The 20532-nt window shown below is 35.2% G+C and overlaps 2 protein-coding genes across 3 annotated transcripts; one reads left to right on the top strand and one right to left on the bottom strand.

Moving 5' to 3' along the window:
* Positions 1 to 4754: 4754 nt before the first annotated feature.
* LOC107957274 (phospholipase D gamma 1-like) lies at positions 4755 to 11905 on the bottom strand. Its single transcript, NM_001398473.1, has 10 exons — positions 9200 to 11905; positions 8715 to 8831; positions 7651 to 7845; positions 7283 to 7528; positions 7036 to 7104; positions 6781 to 6928; positions 6153 to 6301; positions 5706 to 5879; positions 5303 to 5500; positions 4755 to 5164 (listed from the first exon to the last, which is right to left on the bottom strand). The coding sequence occupies exons 1-10, from the start codon at positions 10997 to 10999 to the stop codon at positions 4871 to 4873; spliced, it is 3390 nt and encodes a 1129-aa protein (NP_001385402.1). The 5' UTR covers positions 11000 to 11905; the 3' UTR covers positions 4755 to 4870.
* A 657-nt stretch (positions 11906 to 12562) lies between these two features.
* LOC107957276 (peroxisome biogenesis protein 16) lies at positions 12563 to 15836 on the top strand. Of its 2 annotated transcripts, XM_041080905.1 has the most exons (4): positions 12563 to 13725; positions 14073 to 14285; positions 14731 to 14931; positions 15021 to 15836. In XM_041080905.1, the coding sequence occupies exons 1-4, from the start codon at positions 13641 to 13643 to the stop codon at positions 15137 to 15139; spliced, it is 618 nt and encodes a 205-aa protein (XP_040936839.1). In that variant the 5' UTR covers positions 12563 to 13640; the 3' UTR covers positions 15140 to 15836. The 2 variants fall into 2 exon arrangements, 1 of the variants encoding a protein (XP_040936839.1); XR_005904794.1 differs by having other exon boundaries at positions 12563 to 14285; positions 14742 to 14931.
* Positions 15837 to 20532: the final 4696 nt, after the last annotated feature.

Genomic DNA, 20532 nt, shown 5'->3' with positions numbered 1-20532 from the left:
CATAAAGATGTAGGGGGAACAAAGGGTCTCCTTGTCTAATCCCTTTTGCCCTCTTAAAGTACCCTTCTAAACTACCGTTAATCGATATAGAAAACCTGGATTTAGTAATGGACCCCTAAGTTCATGAAATAAAAATTTGAGGAAATCTCGTTGCTTTGAAAACAATATCCAAAAAATCCCAGCTCACTGATTCAAACGCCCTTTGTAAATTGATCTTCAACGCGCATGTAGGAGAAAGATAAGTCCTCCATATCCTCTAACAAGTCCTGAACCAAGAGTATATTCTCTGAAAAACTCCTCGCTTGAATGGAGGCTGACTGATTAGGCCCAATGCAGCTTGGTAGAAACTTAATAACTCTATTCACCAAAATCCCTGTAATGCAGTTAAAAATTACAGAGCGACAAGGAATTGGTGTGTAATCTTTGATGCACATAGGATTTGTCTTCTTTGGTACTAAAGCCACAATTGTAGAATTAAAAGTAGGCAAGAGCTTTCCTGTTTCAAAGTAACTCTGCCCTGCCTCTATCACATCCTCATGCACAATCTCCAACGCTACCTTAAAGATATGAGAGGCATAACCATCTGGTCCAGGTGGTTTATCACCATCTCGAGAAAATATAGCCTCCTTTATTTCCTCTCTTCCCACTGGTTTCATCAAATCCCTCTGCTCAACCTGTGATAAAGTCATTGGCAACAAGTCTTTTAGGAATTTGACAGAAGGAACTGCTTCTTTGTTATCGTTCACTCCCAAAAGCTCTTTATAATATCCAACAATCTCCTCTGCTAGTTCTTCTTGAGGTTTAAGTCTATCCCCATTTTCATTCATTAGACCTTTTATTGAGCTTCTACCAGTTCTACTTTTTACAACATTGTGGAAGAAATGGGTCCCCCTCCCTTATCCATCTAATTCTAGACCTTTGCCTATAGTAACTTTCCACTGCTACAAGAAGATCCCTGTACTGCTTAGACAAATACGTTAATTGCTCCACCAATGCAAGATCAACATTGTCCACCTACAGTCTTTTTAACCTTAGAAATAATCTAGTCAAAGGATTACCCTCAACTGGCACCTTCCAAGAATTTTCTACTATTTGCAAAAACTCTGGATTTTTTGTCAAAAAATATAAAAATTTATAAAGGCTTGGATGTGACAATTCCTCTCTATCCAAAATCGGAGTAGCTAAACAATGATCTGAAATCTGAGGAGGCAAAAACTCAACAAAAGAATGGGCAAAAGCATTAAACCATTCTCCATTAATCGTCACTCTATCCAGTTTTCTAGCTAAATAACTCTCCTTTTGTAAATTTGACCAAGTGTAAGTTGGACCAAAGTATCAATGATTTTGCAATCTCAAACCATTAATGCATTTCTGAAACTCTTCTATATCCCTCATCAATTGACTGCAGCATTGAGATCCCGAGCTCTCCTTAATGTCAGCAATGACATTAAAATCACCAGCTAAGAACCATGGATTACCCCCAACAGCTTATTGAATATCCTTCAAATGTTCCCAAAGTCTGCCTCTTTCTCAACCCTCATTTCTCCCATAGATTGCTATAAAATAACCCTGCTTAAAAGATGCTTGAAAACTACAAGTAATACTTTGATCAGTAACTGCCACTAGCTGCAATTGAAAATTATTTCTCCAAACAATCCATATCCTTCCATTTTCAGCTTCACCATAATTATGTAAAAATCCCCACCCTTGAAACCACTTATCAACAAACACTTGTGCATTATTATGGTTAATCCTTGTCTCCAACAAACATACAATATCAACATTAAGCAAAGAAATTCTATCTACAATTTTCTTCTGTTTAGAGGAACGGTTCGTTCCTCTAACATTCCAAACCACCCACTTCATTAAGAAGTTGATGGAAGACCTCCTAAGGTAGATACTACTACCTTATTACCTTTTTTTCCTCTATCAACTTGATTTTTCCCTTTTTGTTTAAGAAACTTCATCAAATCGGCCACCCCAGCAACAACTGCTCTAGGTTTCCTAGACGAATTTTGTTGTCCCTGATCCACTTCATGCTCACTGAAATCCTGGGCTCATTGGTTTTCTAACAAAGCAAATCTGTTAGTTGAACCTAACAAGGCAACCTTACCCTTTCCTTGTAAACTCCCAAACTTGTGCTTACCCTTGTTAGTACCCTTTGCTTGTAGTTCAACCATAGCAGCCAAATCACTTTTACTATGAGCTTCATTTTCCGGAAAGACTCCATCAACCAAACTTAAATCAGACAAAAGAGCATCTTGGGCTTCAATCTCCAACTTACTCTTACCAATTCCAACTGCCTCAACAACTTTAGCCTTAGGAACCCACACCTTATTAATCTCCTTTAGCTTTTTGGGGCAACCTTTGTCAACATACCCAAAAATTGAACACTTTGAACAACGTTGTGGCATCCATGGCACCTCAACCCACACTGTTCCAGTTGAGTCATCCTTAAAGACTATATCAATTGTTCTAGGATTAATCTGATTAGCATCGATTTCCACACAAACTTTCGCATAGGCCAACGTAGATTGTCCAACTGTAATTGTGTACATGTATAATGGAACACCAATGGCACTAGCAACATAGCTTAATCCAATGCCAGTATATAGCTCTAATGGAATATGACTAAGATGTACCCTCACAGGCAATTTATGCAAATCAAAATCAAGTCGTTTCTTACCTGGTTCCCATTTACGAACAATCACTGGTTTATTCTGAATGTGCCACGGCCCATGGTCCAATACCCAATCACGAGCCTCCCTTGTTGCTTCAAATTTCGCCCAAAGTAATTTCACCGTCTTCCGCTGTAAACTGAAGTTGGGCGATTAATCAAGAAACTGAGCAACAAGGGAGAATTGCCAGACCTGAACACCAGCACCGAAAATTTCCGGCGGAGGTGCAACCATAGTACTTCCATTATTGTTCACTGGAGGAAAGTATTGCAGAGATTGATCCTTATTTGCAACAAATAGCTTCCTCCAATCCATCACTTGACTAGAGGTTTCCGAAATCTCCATCCACAAATCCCCAATTTCAATCTCTCTACAACCCTAAATAGAATCTCAAAGAATACAATCCAGAAAAAAACAACGACGACAAACGAACAAGAAAACAAGAGCCGAAGAAACTCAAAAGAAATCCCTCAACTATGATAGACTTGCTTCCGTACGCTCAAGAGATTTTTTTTTTCTTTCTAATTTTGGTTTTTTTTTGAAACGTTTGGATGCATTAAATCTATCGTTACTGCTTGTGCTGCCAAATATTTCTCCAAATGTTATATCGGTAATTAGTTTAGAGTGGTTGACTTTCTCTGTTTCATTTATGCTTGTCTAAGTTTTGGCTACGGCCTCTCCCTTCTTTCTTTGGCCATACACGAAATGCAAAATGAAGAACATCAATTTGCAACGTAAAATCAAATGAAAAGAACAGAGAAATGACCTTTTACATGTATTTTTTGAGATATTGGATCAGAAAGCTCACTGAATGAAACGTTATTTTATTAGTAAGAACCATGATTTTCTACAAATTTGCAGTCTTTCCACCAATGTGGATGGTACATCTCCCAAGTTTTTGGAATCTATGAACTATGGTTTTTTATGTTAAGGTTGAGCTTGTAATGCAAGCAAGCTTTTGTGAAAGAGTTTGGACTGTATTTTGAAATTAGAGTGTTGCTATCTTATGCTGTTATTGAAATTTGTCCTACAGGGTTTGACACGGCTTCTTCCTGAAACGTTCTCCAACTCAGAGACAGGGCCAGAAGCAGGTATTTGTGAAACTTTGGTAAAATTGGCTATTTCTTTGTAGCTTAGAAACTAATGAAGAGTTCACCTACCCTGCTCCCGACTTGATTTAAAGTAATTATCTGATTGATTGCTTCCAAAGCTTGGAAAGAAATGTATTAGCACACAGCACTTTAATTGTAGTGATTTAAATATATTTTCATTAGGATCCAATTAAATGGGAATCGTGGACATTTTTTATTGCACAATGGCCGAAACTCGTGCAATCTTGAAGAAAGGGCGTTGTCTGCTTTGAGCCGATCTGGAGAGGGTGCAAGGATGATATGTGACCCTTTACCCGTGCCGCCAGTAACGGCGGCACCCGCCGCGCCATAATGAGCGTCCACATAAGTTGTGGGTCAACACTGGAACCAAAAAAGCAGGCGGGAAGGGGGCATTCCGTACCGTGCATTGTGATGGGCCAAAGGGGCCACCTTATCCCACTGTCATGTCATGTGATGTGGGGCGTGGGACCCAATAGGGAAGAAATGGGTGGACCCAAAGGGACCGTTTTTGCATTGTTCCCAAGGTGTTGGTCCCTACGGTTAACTCGGCGGTCAGATCCAGCGTGTGGGCCTACAGCTTACTCACTCTCGAAGTTCAATTTTCATTGCGGTCCCCCCCCCCCAAAAAAAAGGTCTCCACGCTTTTAACCGTTCATGTTTATGTATTCACAAAAGAAACCATGAGCCCAACACCAACAAAATAATTTTATAAACTAAACTAATACACATCTAGTTTTATATTAATAATTGAAGAATTTTTAATTGAAAAAAAGGAATTTTTAAATATCAAAATAATATATTTTTTAAATCTGTCAAGATTTTAGTCATTAGATTTTTTTAATATGAAAAACGTGACAACAACAATACTAAATAAAACATTAACAGAGGAAAAAAGATGCTAACAAAAGAACAAAGATTATTTCTATTTGAAACGATGAATATAGGCAAGTACAAAATTTGTTTTGGATTTAACTATACAAATTTGTATAAAATGGAATTTTAAAACTATAGAATATAAATAAATATTTCATTTATAGTTTCGAAACTTTATTTGTATAGTAGATATAGTAACAAATTTGGTTAAATTGTAAGATTTTCGTGTATGCCAATAAATGAACCGACAACGCTTCCTCCAGTATCAGGGAAACTTTCAGATCCAGGAAGGGGCTTGACCTTACCCTTGGGGTCCACTTCAACCGGGTACTTTAGCAAATGCCCTCTCATCTCTGTCACTTCCTCCGCCGCAAATTGTCTCCAATTCAGTTTAGCCATTTGATTAATCCGTCTTACGCACTCAAGGCTCTCTGGTCGAGCGAAGCAGTCCTCAACAACTCCAACATGTTCCGCCCATAATGACATCCTATACCCATTGATCTATAATAAACAACAGACAGTTAGGCATATAATGGCGAAAATACAAGAAACAGCCGTGTTTGTGTTACCAGGATCACATGGTTCATTAAGTTAACAAGGGAATTGTATCATTAATACGGATGTAATTGAGAGGGTTACCTGTCCAAGTGGACTAGAACGTTTTGCTGCCCAAGTATGTTGAGGTTGGTAAGCTCCCATTGCAATCTCAGTGTCTCTGGTACCCTCCATGGAGCGTTGATTGATGTTGGCAGATCCCACTATTATAAACTCATCATCAACTATCATACCTTTTGAATGGACATAGATCATAAATCTTCGACTTTTCCGACTAAGAGCCTGGAATGCAAAAAAACCAGAAAAATATATTACTAGTGTAAGAACTTCAGGGTTATGCTTGAGATATTCAATCATGGCTCTTATCCACCTTGGAAGCCTGGCAAAAGCTTTTGGGTCAGGTTTGAGGGTCTTAGAATACCATGATAATGCCCAAGACGTTGAACTACCAAAAATAAAAAAGGTTTTAGGGACATGTATAGAGTACCTCAGGAGTATTGGCAGCCTTAGGACTTTCGTCAACAGGAGGTTGATATCCATCAAGCTCGCGATTGCCAAGACAATAGAAATTAAGAAAGTCCTCTGGCACGAAAGTACTATCAAGCCCAGCCTCCACCAAAGCCCTGTAAATAGTCTCATACATCATTGACATGGTTTTGTTCTGCAATGACAGCCACAATTCAAGATCAATGGCCTTTTAATATCTAGTTTTAATCACAATTCTTTAGTTAAGACAAAAAGATATGATTCTCAGAGAATTCATGCCAAAGCAGTATAAACAAAGTCTTAATGCTCGAAATGAACCAACAGTGTCAAGCAAAAGCTTGTGTAGGACTTGCTCCAAAGCAGACATCTTGATGAATTCTAAAAATGATGACAATAATACAGTCAAAGCTTTAAAAATTTTAACAAAAAGTTTTTATTAAAACTCTACCTGCCAATATAAAATCCTTTGAGTGGCAGCGCCTGTTGGAACACCCTCTGGCCACATTGGAATAACAACATATGCAGCAAACCTCTCATTTGCTTTAATTTTACTGGCTATCTTAAGAGCAATTTCCATTGGAATTAAGTTGTCAGCACCTATGAAAAGATGCAAGGTTATTGCGTCCCGAACCAAACTATGAACAAATGCCTTATTATTCCCATGAAAATTTCCATAAAGCATCCAACACAAGAAATATCAGATAACGCCAGGAACAAATAGGACTAACAAAATATTCATATTAGTATTTAGCACATGGACTTGATACATTGATAATCTGACTGATATGTTTACCAAAAAGTTTAGTTCTTCATCTTTTTACTTTTATTTCTTCTATACATATATATATCGAAGTCTAAGATTTTTACCACTTTCTAATTCAAACAGAAATGAATAGTATTGGCGCAAAGATTGAACCAATATTTACTGAGCCCCAACAAACTCCGTATATTAACCTTATTCAAATGCATAACTCGTACATCCAAGCATTCCAAAATTGCTATTGCAAAGCAAGGTCCATGCAACCTTCTTACTTTAGCAACAAAACATAACCATCAAAATCTAATTTATGTCTTACCTAAATTTTTATAAGAGCTCCAATTGTAAGAGGATCCAAGGAAATACTGATTCTCTATATAAATGAAATGCTGGGCAGCACGAATGGCCTTCACATATGCTGTATGTATGCTCATATCAATAAGGACGTTCTTACCGCACACCAAATTCTGTCATGGAAACAATAATCAGTCAGCTTCTACACTGGAAACCCTAAGAATTTATAATTAAGCCCAAGTAAAAGAAAAAGTAAATAAAAGGGCAACCTTCTCTTTACCTTGCTTGTTGCATCTTTTGGATCCTTCGGAAAGCCTTTAACAGAATTTGAATCAATCGAGCGAAAAATCTGCATGTGAGGCCCCAAAACAATAAATAAAAACAATCCATTTGTAGAAAACTAAAAAGTCAAAGTCAAAGCAATTTTTGAAAATCACATTCACCAAGAAAAACCTATGACGTATTTGAACTTCACCCACTAGACTAACCCATTTATGACAAAAGCCAAGATCAAGTAGCAAAATTACCTGAACATGCCAACGTTCTGGATCATTCTCATTCTCAGTAAAATCAGAAACTCCCATAATGTCAGGAATTCTTTCTATCCGCAGCAAAGCATCATCAAAGGGCTTTTTTAGTTTTTTAAGTCCGTGAGGCTTGGCTGCCTTCAACCAACGTTCCTCAAAGTTGACCAAAACATCATATGCAGCTGGGCCATCAATTTTACTGTGCATATCATGCCAAGGTTCTCTTGGACAACCAACCGTAGAACCCTGCTCAAGTAATTTGCAATTAAATAATGAGCAGGTAACCTTATATACTGCGGTAGAGTACTGCTGTATTTGCAGCTGTCCAAATGTCATAAAACAAAAGAACAAGAATTGTAAGTAGTTACCGTATATGTTGGATTATGATAGTTATCCTTATGATATGTTTGAAGTGTCCTAAATAAAACATGATCTGGATTATCATACCGACCATCACATAAGTCAAGGCCGCCAACAAAAGCAATAATTTTTCTATGATTGTTCCCAGCATCAGCATCCACAATTACAGTTTTCTGATGATGTGTATAAATCGTTCCAACTTCCTGATGATTAATTACATTAGAAAAACATAGTGCTTTAGCCAAACATAAGGAACAGGACAACATATAACAAGCTCAATAATCTAGGGATGGCTTAGTGTTTACTCTCAGGAGAGTTAATGTCCAAGGTTCCAATCCCCTTGAACCTCCTAAGATGTACCAGCCACCACCAATAAATAGAACTGATAACAAGACATTTAGCATACGAACTAAAAGATTTGCTATTTCACAGGCCTATGAGAAATTTAAAATCCACTAAAAAAGGAAAACAAAAACAAAATTGCAGAATGGTATTCACCATCAAATTTAGACAACAAAACTATGTCCCTATTCAAATGAGATAACAGTAACATGAAGTAGAAGGGCTCCGATTATTTTTTTGAAAGGTTGATCACCATTATGGTATAGATACAAAAATGGAATTAGAATTTGGTCTATGAATTATTTTAATATATAACCATAAAAGGGATCTGAAAAACCTATGGTATTTCCCTCATTCAACTGTACTCTGTCAAAGTTTGGAAGTGAAACTCATAGATATAAAAAGTTGAAAATACTACTTTAGGCAATTAAGAAGCTAGATTTTTTTTTTTTTTGAGAACTATGAAATATCTAAGCTAAATACACTTTCTGATTGCCAAACATCTTGCCAATACATGGTTGGTAGTAAATTGCAAAGTGCAACCACCACATGTACAACAATAGTGCAAACTGTGACTCGAGAATCTTAATAAGGCTGATAATGATTTCCCCATAGTACAACAATCTAGCGGTAACGTCTAAGGATGTCAAATTGAAGTGGACAAATTTGCAGAGTTAGGAAAGCATTTATGAGATAGAATAGTTAAAACAAATGGTTGTTTCGACCAAACCTTTTGTTTGACCCAACTATGTTTTTTTCCAGCAATGCGAGGACAAAGTAACACTTGCACCGAAGAGTGTTTGAAAAAACTGCGCGTTTCCTCATCATGGGTAGCCATTATTCCTTCCTGTATTATCAATTTAAAGATGTTAATTAACAACCATAATAAGAAATTTTTTTCAATGTTGAAAAAGTGATGAACTCCTATCTTCAAAAAAAGGTGTAATAATAGTACACATGAAGTGATCAAAATTTACATACTCTCATTGTTATCATTCATTTTGAACATGTCACTTCTCCATTAATCTGATACGCACAATGATCACCATCTACTTGTATTGTCATTAGGTTTAAACACTTCATTATATTGAACCTAGTTAACCATGAACGGACTTACCATTCAGATGATAGGCAATAAGGTCCCAGCTTTGCCAACACGACTGGTAACAATGAAGCTACTATGTATGAGAAATAACGCAATAATAAGTTACTCACCGTTTTGTACCCCAATATGCTTCTTGAAGTAGGATCATCCCATAACAAAAGTAGCACTCTAACTCCCTCCTGGGACTTCGACCTAAGAATATCACCTAAAGTGCAATCTGAAGCAGGAGCAACATCGCGCACCAGCCTAACTTTATGCCAAACTGACCACCCTGTAATGTAAACCAAGCGCCTGGCTTGACGAATAGCATCAAACATGTCTGTCCAACACTTTCCTTGCACAAAGTGTATCCCCTGATCGAGTTTTATGTTTGGAAGACACCCATCAGGAACATGGGCATCTTGATAAAGAGTCACTTTACCCCCCTTCCGAAGAGGAAAATATGTACCAGGAACCCCCACATATTCAGGACCTGCTCCAACACCCTGATGATAGAAGCTCAATTTCTCCATTGGTGTGTATTGAATTGATAATTTCAAAACAGCTCCAGGCTTACAGGGCTTTCCAGCAGCATTCAGAACCGGGTAGGTTCCCTCAATCTTTCCCCCTGCGTATATCTGCTCAACTGGAATTGCTACAACTCCTATAATATCTGACCCCAAAATATCACTGTCTTTAACAACAAATTGCACTTCAGCGGCATGATGTGCAACAGGGACATTGAAATGTTGCATCCAGACAGGGTTTTCATTATTGCTGATCACAAAAGTCCTTCCTATAACAGCACCAGCAACTGCAATTGTGACATAAGGATCACTTGTAATCTTCTCGTCCGAGCGCCCTCCAACCTTTTTTGAGATATTTGAAGAAAAATTCGCAAACATATCGCCTAAAGTCCTATGGAACATATCCATGTTGGGAAGATTATTTGCTTCAAGAACCCAAATATCTAAATTTCCATGTAGAAGCAAAACTCTCAATGAACCTTTCTGGAAAGGTACAATCTGCATACCCTGCCCTTTTTGTGATCCATTAAATGAATGGTTATGGGAAAAAGTAGAGTGATTAGCCGAATCAGCTCGGCCTAAACTAAGCCCCTCCCAATTACTAGATTCACTTGCATAATCAGGTGTTGAAGTAGCAGCGGCCAATGGAGGCCCCAAAGGTGCCAGAGGTGATGCAGGAGCTGACGGATGGCTACCAGACAAATGCATATTACTAAATTGATGATCTAAAAGCGGGTAAGCAGGTGAGGCACTTCCCGAATTTGCTGCTAAGTAACTTGTACTGTCTTGCCTGTTATGACCAGAGAAGCTATTGTGTGTAGAGAGGAGCTCAGAATTACTCAACTGATGATCCAAACGCGGGTAAAGAGGTGAAGCACTTCCCGTATTTGCTGCTAAGGAACTTGTACTGTCTTGCTGGTTATGACCAGAGAAGCTAATGTGTGTGGAGAGAAGCTCAGAATTACTTTCAGGAGGAGTATATTGTCCAGGTTGTTGATAAGAGGAGGATGATTGAGGAGGATATTGTGCAGGCTGCTGATAAGTGGAGGATGATTGCGGGTTACTTTTTGGAGGTGGGTAATGACCAGATAGGGATTGCTGGTAAGGATTAAAAGTTGAACCATACTGAAAACTACCATGATATTGGGGAGCAGGTTGGGAAGAATTTGGAGGTATTGGGTGTGAATATTGATAAGGAATTGGTCCAGAATAAGAATGAGAATGTCCATAGTCAATGGGAGCTGCAGCAAGGGCATGGGCTGGGGGTGGATACATATGCAGTGCAGGAGGATATTGGGGAGAGTTATAAGGGTATTGATATGGCGGAGGCGCATATGGATCTTGATTTGGAGGAGGGTATCCATGGTGATAAGGGTAAGGATTTTGGTGTGGGTTATTGTCCATTTCTTATATCAAATTAGAAGGTATGAAATCAAGTAAACAACAGAAAAAACCAAGGAAACTTTGTTCTTCATACATATAACAAAAAAAAGAAACCCAAACTCAACTGTGTTTCTCAGTTTCAAACTTTCAACGGGGAATTCAAGTGAAAAACTAATTCCAAGACTAAACTTTCAACGGAGAATTACAATCCTAATTCAAAGACTAAACTTTTAAAACACTCACACAGACTCCCCTTTCATGAGCATTTCAGGTCTCTCCTTGATCAAATTGGTACGAATCCAAGCTACTTAATCCTTCATGCTTAACTCAGAAAATACGTACCATGAGTCAGCTTAGGTATATGCTACATTAAATTCCTCATAAATTAAGCACCTTAAAACATCCTGAGTTCTTGTAAAAAAAAAAGCAAACCTTATCAATTCCTTTAGGCAGATCAAAATTCACGTTGTGAACTTCAACAGACTCACACATAAAAGCTCTAAGCCTCCACTGTATCAATCAATTAATAAACATTAACAGAAGCAAGAATAAGTAAAATAAACTTGGGTTATTAGATCAAAAAAGAAACTTCGTTAGCAACCGATTTTGAGCAAAATTAGGACATTTTAAGCAAAACGCATGATTTTTCTTATATTTTTGTCACCATTTTGATTGATTGTTGCACATAAAGAATTAAAGTACCAAAAAGCTGCAATTCTATTTGATTTTGACTAAAAGCAAAACCAAAAGCCTAAATAAGTAGAGAAGATTTTATGAGATCAAAATAGAAAAAGAACAACGCAATTTCAAGCAAACACAAAACCGAAAAATATGGTTACAAATCTTACCCAAACTCAAGGATCAAATGCATTTTGAACCAATTTTGCAGAAATTAAAAAAAAAACAATTCGTGATTTTACTAGGTGCCGTTTTGACTTCGCGTTCACGCTAAAATCAAACTCAAGAAGGGTCAGATGCATTTTCAACGCGTCGTTCTTTGGTCTAGTCATTGCTGGGCTTCAATTATTTCTAAATGGGCTTCTCTTTAACAAACACTTTAATTAATTCATTCTTGTCCATTTACTAAAATATTTTCAACAAAATATAAAGCCTTCTCTCAATCTTTTTATATTTTGTTTAATTTTTATTTTTTTTAATTAAATTTGGTCTTTAATCTTTTTAAAAAATCTAATTTAATAGTTAACCAAATTCTTTTTTTATGAGAATATGGACTAAAATATTAAAATTTCAAATATGACAATTCAAATAATAATACACATATATTTCATGTTATTTTTTAATTTTTTTATAATTTTTTAAAATTGTAAATATTTTTAATTTTTATATTTTTAAAAAACATTTGTTAAGATTAACATATAAAATAAATAATATCATATCAATATGAAATTATATGTAGATTATTGTAGTCAATGCTTACTCATTTAAATACAAAAAGTAGCATTATTTTTACACATATTATTAGAATATCTAATTTTACTATTAATATTATTTTTACACTAATAACAAATACACGCATCATTCTATCTAATCACACCCTTAGAGATAAAAGATGGATAGTCTGTTTCCATCACCTCTAGTCAAGAGTGTTATATCCCCGCAGCTAAAATTCGTGCTATGTTACATCAATTGGGTTCATCGAAAAATACAGACCGTAACTGAAACCAGTGATATCCTACATTACAGTACAATGTACACACAATTTTGGTAAGTACACAAAGAGGCGCACCCTCCTCATTCGCTTTTTTCCGATACACCCCTTCCGTCTTCGACTTCTCGTAAATACTTCCGTTTATCTTCTGCAGAATCAAAAGTCTACGTTTAAATTGCCAAATGAAAAAAAAAAGTTGATTGATTGGCTGTTTGCTAATCTGGGTTTCTTCCAAAATTTCAAATTTCGATAAAGATTGACCATGAAATGGCTTGTTTGTGACTCAACGAGTTGGTGTTTTGAAATTTCTAATTTTTGATTACTTGTTAAAGTTTGTTAATCAATGGAGGCTTATAAGACATGGGTTAGGAGGAACAAAGACTATGTGCACTCCTTGCAATCTCTTGCCAATGTAAGCTTTTCTCTATGTATATTTTTTTTCCACTTGTTTCGGCAGGTTATAGCTAATTTTATATTGTTCTAAGTTGATGACGATTATAATTTTGGTTTTTGAAACGTTCAAGTGCATTAAATCTATTGTTACTGCTTGTGCTGCCAAATATTAGAATCTTATATGGTTGATTAGTTTAGAGTGGCTGACTTTCTCTGTTTCATTTATGCTTGTCTAAATTTTGGCTACTGTCTCTACCTTCTTTTGCCATAAATGAAATGCAAAATGAAGGAACATCAATTTGCAACGCAAAATTAAATGAAAAGAACAAAGAAATTGCCTTTTACATGTATTATTTGAGATATTGGATCAGAAAGCTCTCATTAAATGGAGCGTAATTGTATACCATGATTATCTCTGCAAATTTGCAGTTTCCCAGTTAGCAGCTCTGGTAGATTTAATATTTGATACCATTGTGGATAATATATCTCCCAAGTTTTTGGTATTTATGGACTATGGATTTTTATGTTTGAGCTTGTAATGCAAGCAAGGTTTTGTGAAAGACTTTGGACTGTGTTCTGAATTTTGAGTATTGGTATCTTATGCTGTTATTGAAGTTTGTCCTACAGGGATTGACATGGCTGCTTCCTGAAAGGTTCTCCAATTCACAGATAGGTCCAGAAGCAGGTTTTTGTGAAACTTTGGTAACATTGCATACTTATGTATAGCTTAGAAACTGATAAAGAGTTCCCCTACCCTTTCCCCCTACTTGATTTAAACTAATCATCTAATTGATTGCTTCTGAAGCTGAGAAAGAAATGTATTAGCACACAGCACTTTAATTGTAGTGTTTTGAGTATATTTTTATTAGGAATTAGGATCCAATTAAATATTTAAATGTGGCATCCCCATCCCCTTCTTCTTTGGTGTCTGCATATCTAAGTAAAGAAGATGAAAAGTTTTCCTCAAGTTGTATCTTCTTTTTCGTTGTCTGTAGTTTTTCCCTTACTGAACAATTTGGTACACTTATGCAGTAACTGCAACTTTGGGCACACTCACTGCCATCAACGAGCATATAATCGATACTGCCCCTGAAGAGAGCCATACTGGCTTGGCTGACCCTTTGTCATTCCCTTATGGGTTGTACATATCTGCACTAAAGGACTTGGGAACTTTGGTTGAAGTTGTGGCAGAGCAATACTATGGTGATAAGAGATGGAGTTTTATTGCTGTTAGGAAGCTACCAAGTAAGAAACATTCATCATCTGAGATATCCACTTTAATGGTGTGTGATTGGTTGGGTGGAAAAGTGGAGGGATGGGAGAGAGGGGAAAAGTGAAAGGAAAATAAATTTTGAGTGTGCTTGGTTGGAAAGCAAAGTGAGAGAAAAGAAAATAGTAAGATCACTATTTTCCATCCCAATACATAAAAATCAATCCTTCCAAAAGATGAGCCTTTCATTTTTCTTTCCATTTTTCCATCTCTCCTTCCAATCACACGTATGGAAAGAAAATTTATGCTTTCCATCCTTCTAGTTTTTTATCCCTTCAATTTTCTATCTTTCCAATTTTCTTTCCACCATACCGAGCAAAGTCTAAATCTTCACCTAAGCTATTGTTTCTAATATTTTGGTGTTAAGCCTTCACCTAGTAATTTGGTAGTTGCTGTATATAAGTGTGACGGTTAGATTAGCTTTATGCCAGAACTGTGGATATAAAATGCTTCTGCATGGAGGAGAGACACCAAATGTTGGAAAGATTCTGATGATACAAGTTTACAATATAAAGTTGGGGGCTTCCCTTTTGAGCCGATTTGGAGAGAGTGCTTGGATGATATCTGACCCATTATGGGTGCAGAGAAGTAAACAACAGCATGCAATTATGAAGCCTCAAAGTGATTATTTTGTTAAAATTTCGTGATTTATTACTTATATTAAATTAATGGGGAAATTTCACCAAAATTTGCAATTTTTCCTTTTACAGCTTCAACTATTGAAAGGCGTACTCTCTCTATGATTTTATCGGAGAAGTGTGTTAATAGAGCTGTATTTATTCTCGGGAAGGTCCTCTTTATTACGAGGCCACTTAGGGATATCTTGTAAATCCCTTAAATCATGGGATATGGTTAATCTCGACCGTCAATGTAAATGTATCTTGTCCGTCGGTTTTGGGGAGCTCAAGTATAAATAGAGAGCTTCCCCCTCACTTGTAAATCATCCATTGTATTTGAGAGTTCTTAAGAGTAATAGAATTTTGAGAGCATTTACTCAAACATCTTGTGTGCGATCTTTTCTGTGGCTTTCTGTTGTTCTTTGGTTGCTTCTTTTGGCATAAGTTTGCTTCCGCTATTCGATTTGGTGCCTTGGAGGAGTTCTTAAGAAATCCTCATTCGAGTAAAGGCTGACTTAGGCGAGTTTGGACGAGCGAATCACCTAAGGCCGCACTGATTGCGAGACGAAAGGTCTAGCCTCGTGACAAGTGGTATCCGAGCTATTGGTTCGAAGCACTGTTGGGATGTCGAAAGAAGTCGTTAGTCAGAATGAGCCAATGGAGATCCGAGGAAGGGCCAGAAAAGCAAGTCGATCAAAGGACTTGTTGTCAGCTTTGGAGGATCGAATCGTCACTTTCAAGGAGTCCATGGAAGACGTCAAGGAGAGGATTGGCGATGTCGATGATAGACTCATTGATGGGTTGCAAACGATGAAGAAGCAGCTCAGGGAATATGTGTGGGATAAGTGCTTTTGAAAATTTTGATTTAAAATTTGAGTGTTTAGCATTGCTGTCAAAAAGTACTTTTGAGAAATAAAATGTCTATTTTAGACATATTATTATCAAGTAACAAATATACATTTAAATAATATTTAAATTAATAATATTATTATATTTTAGTAAGAATATAAAAAATTTATTATAACTTCTTGTTAATATTTTAATATATAAAATATAAATTTTAAATATTTTTAAGCAATAAATATTAATTATTTATAAAATTTAATTAGAATATATAAACTATATTTTAAATATTTAAATACAACTATAAAATATTTGTAATTAGTATTTTAAAAAATATTTTTTATTTTTAATTAATTATTTTAACACATTTGTAATTAAGTACCAATAAAAAAAGGGGAAATACTATGTTATTGGAGGGGTGAAAAAGTAATTAAGCACCAAAAGTGCTTTTGGGAGAGAAAAAGTTAAAAATTTTAGCTTCTCCTTTTCAGAAGTGTTTTTATTTCCAAAAAGCTAAAAATTTCAGCCAAAAGTAACTTGTTCTGCACTGCTTTTCTTCCAGAAGTACTTTTGAAAAGCAATACAAAACTTCATTAGAAGATATGGTATTAGATCATGGATTCCTTGATTTCTTTCTGTGGCTGTGGACATTATTGGAATGGGCTTTCTATCACATCTTACGATACCAAGGAAGGGTGGAAGAAAGCAACAGTTCCATCTTTCTTGCTCTGAAAGGATGATGTTAGAAATTAGAATCATTAGATAATTTTCAAACTATCAACCTTTGGCTTAACATCTTTAAAATCGAGCTTGCTGATTTGAAGTATTTGATCTAAGTAAAAAGAGAGAGCCGTTCTTTAACAAGTTCACCAAGTAGTTGGTAAAATTTTCACGTACTTACTTCCTAGTTTATGTCTTTCTTTTTCCGATACCTTTCCTAATCTATATTTTGTCTTTAGGCAAACACTTGAAAATACTGAAAAGCTATTGGAGCCTGTTCCACTGATTGGAACCCTAGCAGGTACATTAGACAGATTCTTTCTGTGATAACTCGAATTAGGGCCTAATCGGAATAGTGGTTTCTGGATCACAAAATATGAGATAAAAATAATTATTTTATGATTATTTTGAAGTCTATGATATGATTGCATGATTGTGTGAAAATTTCGTGAAGAAATTTTATGCATAAAGTGCTTAATTTGAAGTTAGGAACTAAATTGAATAAGTTGCAAAACTTGCATTCTAGAAGTTTTTAGTATGAAATTGCTTTGAAATATTAATTAGGAGGTCTTAAATAGGAATTTGACCAATTTCTAAGTTTATGGACAAAAATTGGACATGAAATTTTTGAAAGTTTAGTAAGGAAGGGCATTTTGGTCATTTGGATATTAAATGAAATAAAATGGAAAAATAACACAAAAATGATCATCTTCTCCATAAGTTGCTGCTGAATTTTGCTCTCCACCATAGCTAGGGTTTCAACACTTTAAAGCCTTGATTGTAAGTGATTTCTATGCCCGTTTTTAATGTTCTTTACATTTTTGAAATCCTCGTAGCTCGGTTTACCTATTTCTACCAATATTTTGAGCTAGGGTTTATATTTAAAATTTTACCCATGGATGATATGTATGAATTTTGATGTTTTATGGTAGAATATGACGTTTGAGATTGTGTTAAACAACTTTTGCTAAGTGATTTTTCGTAAAAACGAGTAAAATGATATAATCGGTAAAAATACCTAATATTCATAAATACATGTTAGAGTGTGAATTTGATGTTGCTATAGAAGGGAAAAATGATCAGCATGTCATAAAACATAAGAAAATAGGATGAGGTTTAATTTACGAGCCTTGAGGAAAAAGTGTAAATATGTGAAAGTTTAGGGGCAAAATGGTAATTTTTCCTGTAACGCCCCTTACCCGAGACCATTGCCGGAGTCGAGCACAAGGCACTACTAAACTTATTTGAGCACTTAACCAAATTTAGATAATTTATATCATACTTTTCAGACAAGTTGTCCAACTGCGTCATAGTTGCTAAATAATTCATATATCTAGTTATAAAACTCGAAATCCAAATCCGTAAATTTTCCCTGAATTTATACTCATATATCTAGTTACCAATTTTTTTCTAGAATTTTTGGTCAAGCCAATTAGTACAGTTTATTAGTTAAAATCTCCCCTGTTTCAGGGTTTGACTACTCTGACCTTTGTGTATTACGAATCAGATATCTCTCTGTACAGAGCTTTAATGACTATGCCGTTTGTCTCTAATAAAACTAGACTCAATAAGGAATCTGTACATATAAAGTATGACTTCTAATTATCTTTGTAAAATTTATGGTGAATTTCCAAAGTCAGAACAGGGGATCCAGAAATTGCTCTGGCCCTATTTCACAAAAATTTAAACATCTCATAAAATATAGCTCATATACCTGTTTTGCTTCTTCCATATGAAAATAGACTCATCAAGATTAGATTCCATAACTTATTCATTATTTAATTCCATTTATACTATTTTTAGTGATTTTTCAAAGTCAAACTACTGCTACTTATCAAAAACTGTTTTAGTACAAATATTGTTAACTAGTTTATAACATCTTTACTTCAATTCATTCAAACTCTATACATGCCATATAAATCTTTAAACATAAAACAAAAACTACTGGAATTGATCTGAATAGTGTGCCCTGTTGTGTTGATCCGATCTACCCACTTCACTTCAAGTCAATCTACATAAAAATATTAAACACACACAAGTAAGCTTATTGAAGCTTAGTAAGCTCATAGGCATAAAAACACAAATCATATCAAATATCGTACACAATCATATATCTATTAGTTTAACTATTTCATCCTCCAAATCACAATTTCATTAATAACTCATTGGAATAATTTCCATATGGCTACTCACAATTTAACTCCCTTAGGCCCATTTCTCATTTACTTCATTGTCAAATTAGGGAACAATAAGGGAATTGAGTGCCTCATTATCACATTGCCATAGTAAACTATGGACTTTCACATTGTTACGCATCACACACCGAAGTCATAGCCTTGCCATGGTCTTACACGGTTCACATATCATACCGAAGCCATATCCCAGACATGGTCTTATACGGAATCACATTATTACATTATACCGATGCCATAGCCCAGCTATGGTCTTATACGGAGTCACATTATCACATTGCATCGATGCCATAGCCCAGCTATGGTCTTAAACGGGCGCACTTATCACATATTTTTCGTCAATTCATCAGGGTCACAGAATAGAAGCACTCAAATCCACTGTTCCTACTAATTTGTACTTTTAGTTACACATTATTTATTAGTTAATGCAAATTGATAGTATTCATCAACAATAAAATACTTTAACAATCATAAGATTTTCATAACAAAATATTGAACTTTGCCATATGAACTTACCTGGACTAATTTGCAAAAGTCGTAGAAATTCAGGGACTATTCTTAAATTTTCTCCTTTCCACGATTCAGTTCGTTTTCTTGATCTATAATTATAAAATCATTCCTTCATTAGCATCCATTTCAATTCTATTTCACTTCACAATTTATGCTGTTCAAATTTCGAAATTACACTTTTACCCCTAAATTTACAGTTTTCACAATTTAGTCCCTGCTCAATTCACCCATCAATTGAACTAATTTTTCTCAATTAACACTTTATTTTATCATTATAAACTATTTAAAAACCTTTTATATTATTAATTTCAACAGAAACCTTCAATTCACAACTTTTTAACAATTAGGTCCTAAATATCATTTCCTATCAAAATCACTTAATAAAACCACCTTAATATGAAATTAGAACTTAAATTTCATAATAATTCATCATAAAATTCCCTTATCCATCCAGGGTAACTTCCAATTTCACCCATAAAATCAAAAACTAATGAATTCTACAAATGGACCTAATTGTAAAAGTCATAAAAACATAAAAATTATCAAGAAAAGTAAGAATTAAACTCACTTGATGTAAAAATATGAAAAACCAGCTTTCTCCAGACCTTCTATGGCGTTTTGGCTGAGAAAATATGAAGAAATGTCTAGATTTTTCAATTACATCATTATTTAACTATTAACTTTTATGCTATTTCCAATTTTGCCCCTTGTTCACATTGTTTTCTTGCTTATTTCATACCCAAACCGTCCAGCCATTAACCTTTGGGTCTAATTGCTCTTTAAATCCATCTTTTTAAATACTTAAGCTATTTACTCACAATTTAACAAATTTTGTGCTATTTTCAATTTAGTCCTTTTTAATTAATTAGCCATCCAAACGTTAAAATTTTCTAACGAAACTTTAATACTAACTAAATGACACTCCATAAATATTTATAAAAATATTTATAGCTTGATTTTCAACTTTGAGGTCTCGATACCTCATTTTTGACCCGTTTGACCTAATAAATTCTTTTAATTCACTAATTTCACCATTTCACAAATTCTTCTAAATTCTTACTTGACTCATAAATATTAAATTACTATCTTGTTCAATCTTATTTGTCGAATTTAGTGATCTCAAATCACCATTTCCAACACCACTGAAAATTAGGCCGTTAAATTGCCAAAGTTCGTACTAGGGGCTGTTTTGATGAATGTGTGTATTAAATAAATTAATTTGGTATTATAGATTAAGAGAAAAGAGATTCGAGTCGAGATCGGGGGAAAAATAAAGTTTACGAGGAATAGGATCGACTATTCTCATTTTGTATCGAGGTAAGTTCATATGTAAATATTGT

The sequence above is a fragment of the Gossypium hirsutum genome, chromosome A11, assembly GCF_007990345.1.
Source record: "Gossypium hirsutum isolate 1008001.06 chromosome A11, Gossypium_hirsutum_v2.1, whole genome shotgun sequence".
In the NCBI taxonomy this organism is placed as follows: domain Eukaryota; kingdom Viridiplantae; phylum Streptophyta; class Magnoliopsida; order Malvales; family Malvaceae; genus Gossypium; species Gossypium hirsutum.
Note: the sequence above shows the minus strand (reverse complement) of the source record. Positions and strands in the feature narration are given on the sequence as shown.

Bases quoted from the DNA above. Each gene is read 5' to 3' on its own strand.
- LOC107957276 (XM_041080905.1), top strand. From the start codon at position 13,641: ATGCTGTTATTGAAGTTTGTCCTACAGGGATTGACATGGCTGCTTCCT. The intron at 14,286-14,730 runs GTAAGAAACATT...CGGTTAGATTAG, and splicing joins TGCTGTTAGGAAGCTACCAA to CTTTATGCCAGAACTGTGGA. The intron at 14,932-15,020 runs GTGATTATTTTG...TTCCTTTTACAG, and splicing joins TGCAATTATGAAGCCTCAAA to CTTCAACTATTGAAAGGCGT.
- LOC107957274 (NM_001398473.1), bottom strand. From the start codon at position 10,999: ATGGACAATAACCCACACCAAAATCCTTACCCTTATCACCATGGATAC. The intron at 7,529-7,650 runs GTAACTACTTAC...TTACTTGAGCAG, and splicing joins ATCATAATCCAACATATACG to GGTTCTACGGTTGGTTGTCC. The intron at 5,501-5,705 runs GTACTCTATACA...TTTGCATTCCAG, and splicing joins AGGCTGCCAATACTCCTGAG to GCTCTTAGTCGGAAAAGTCG.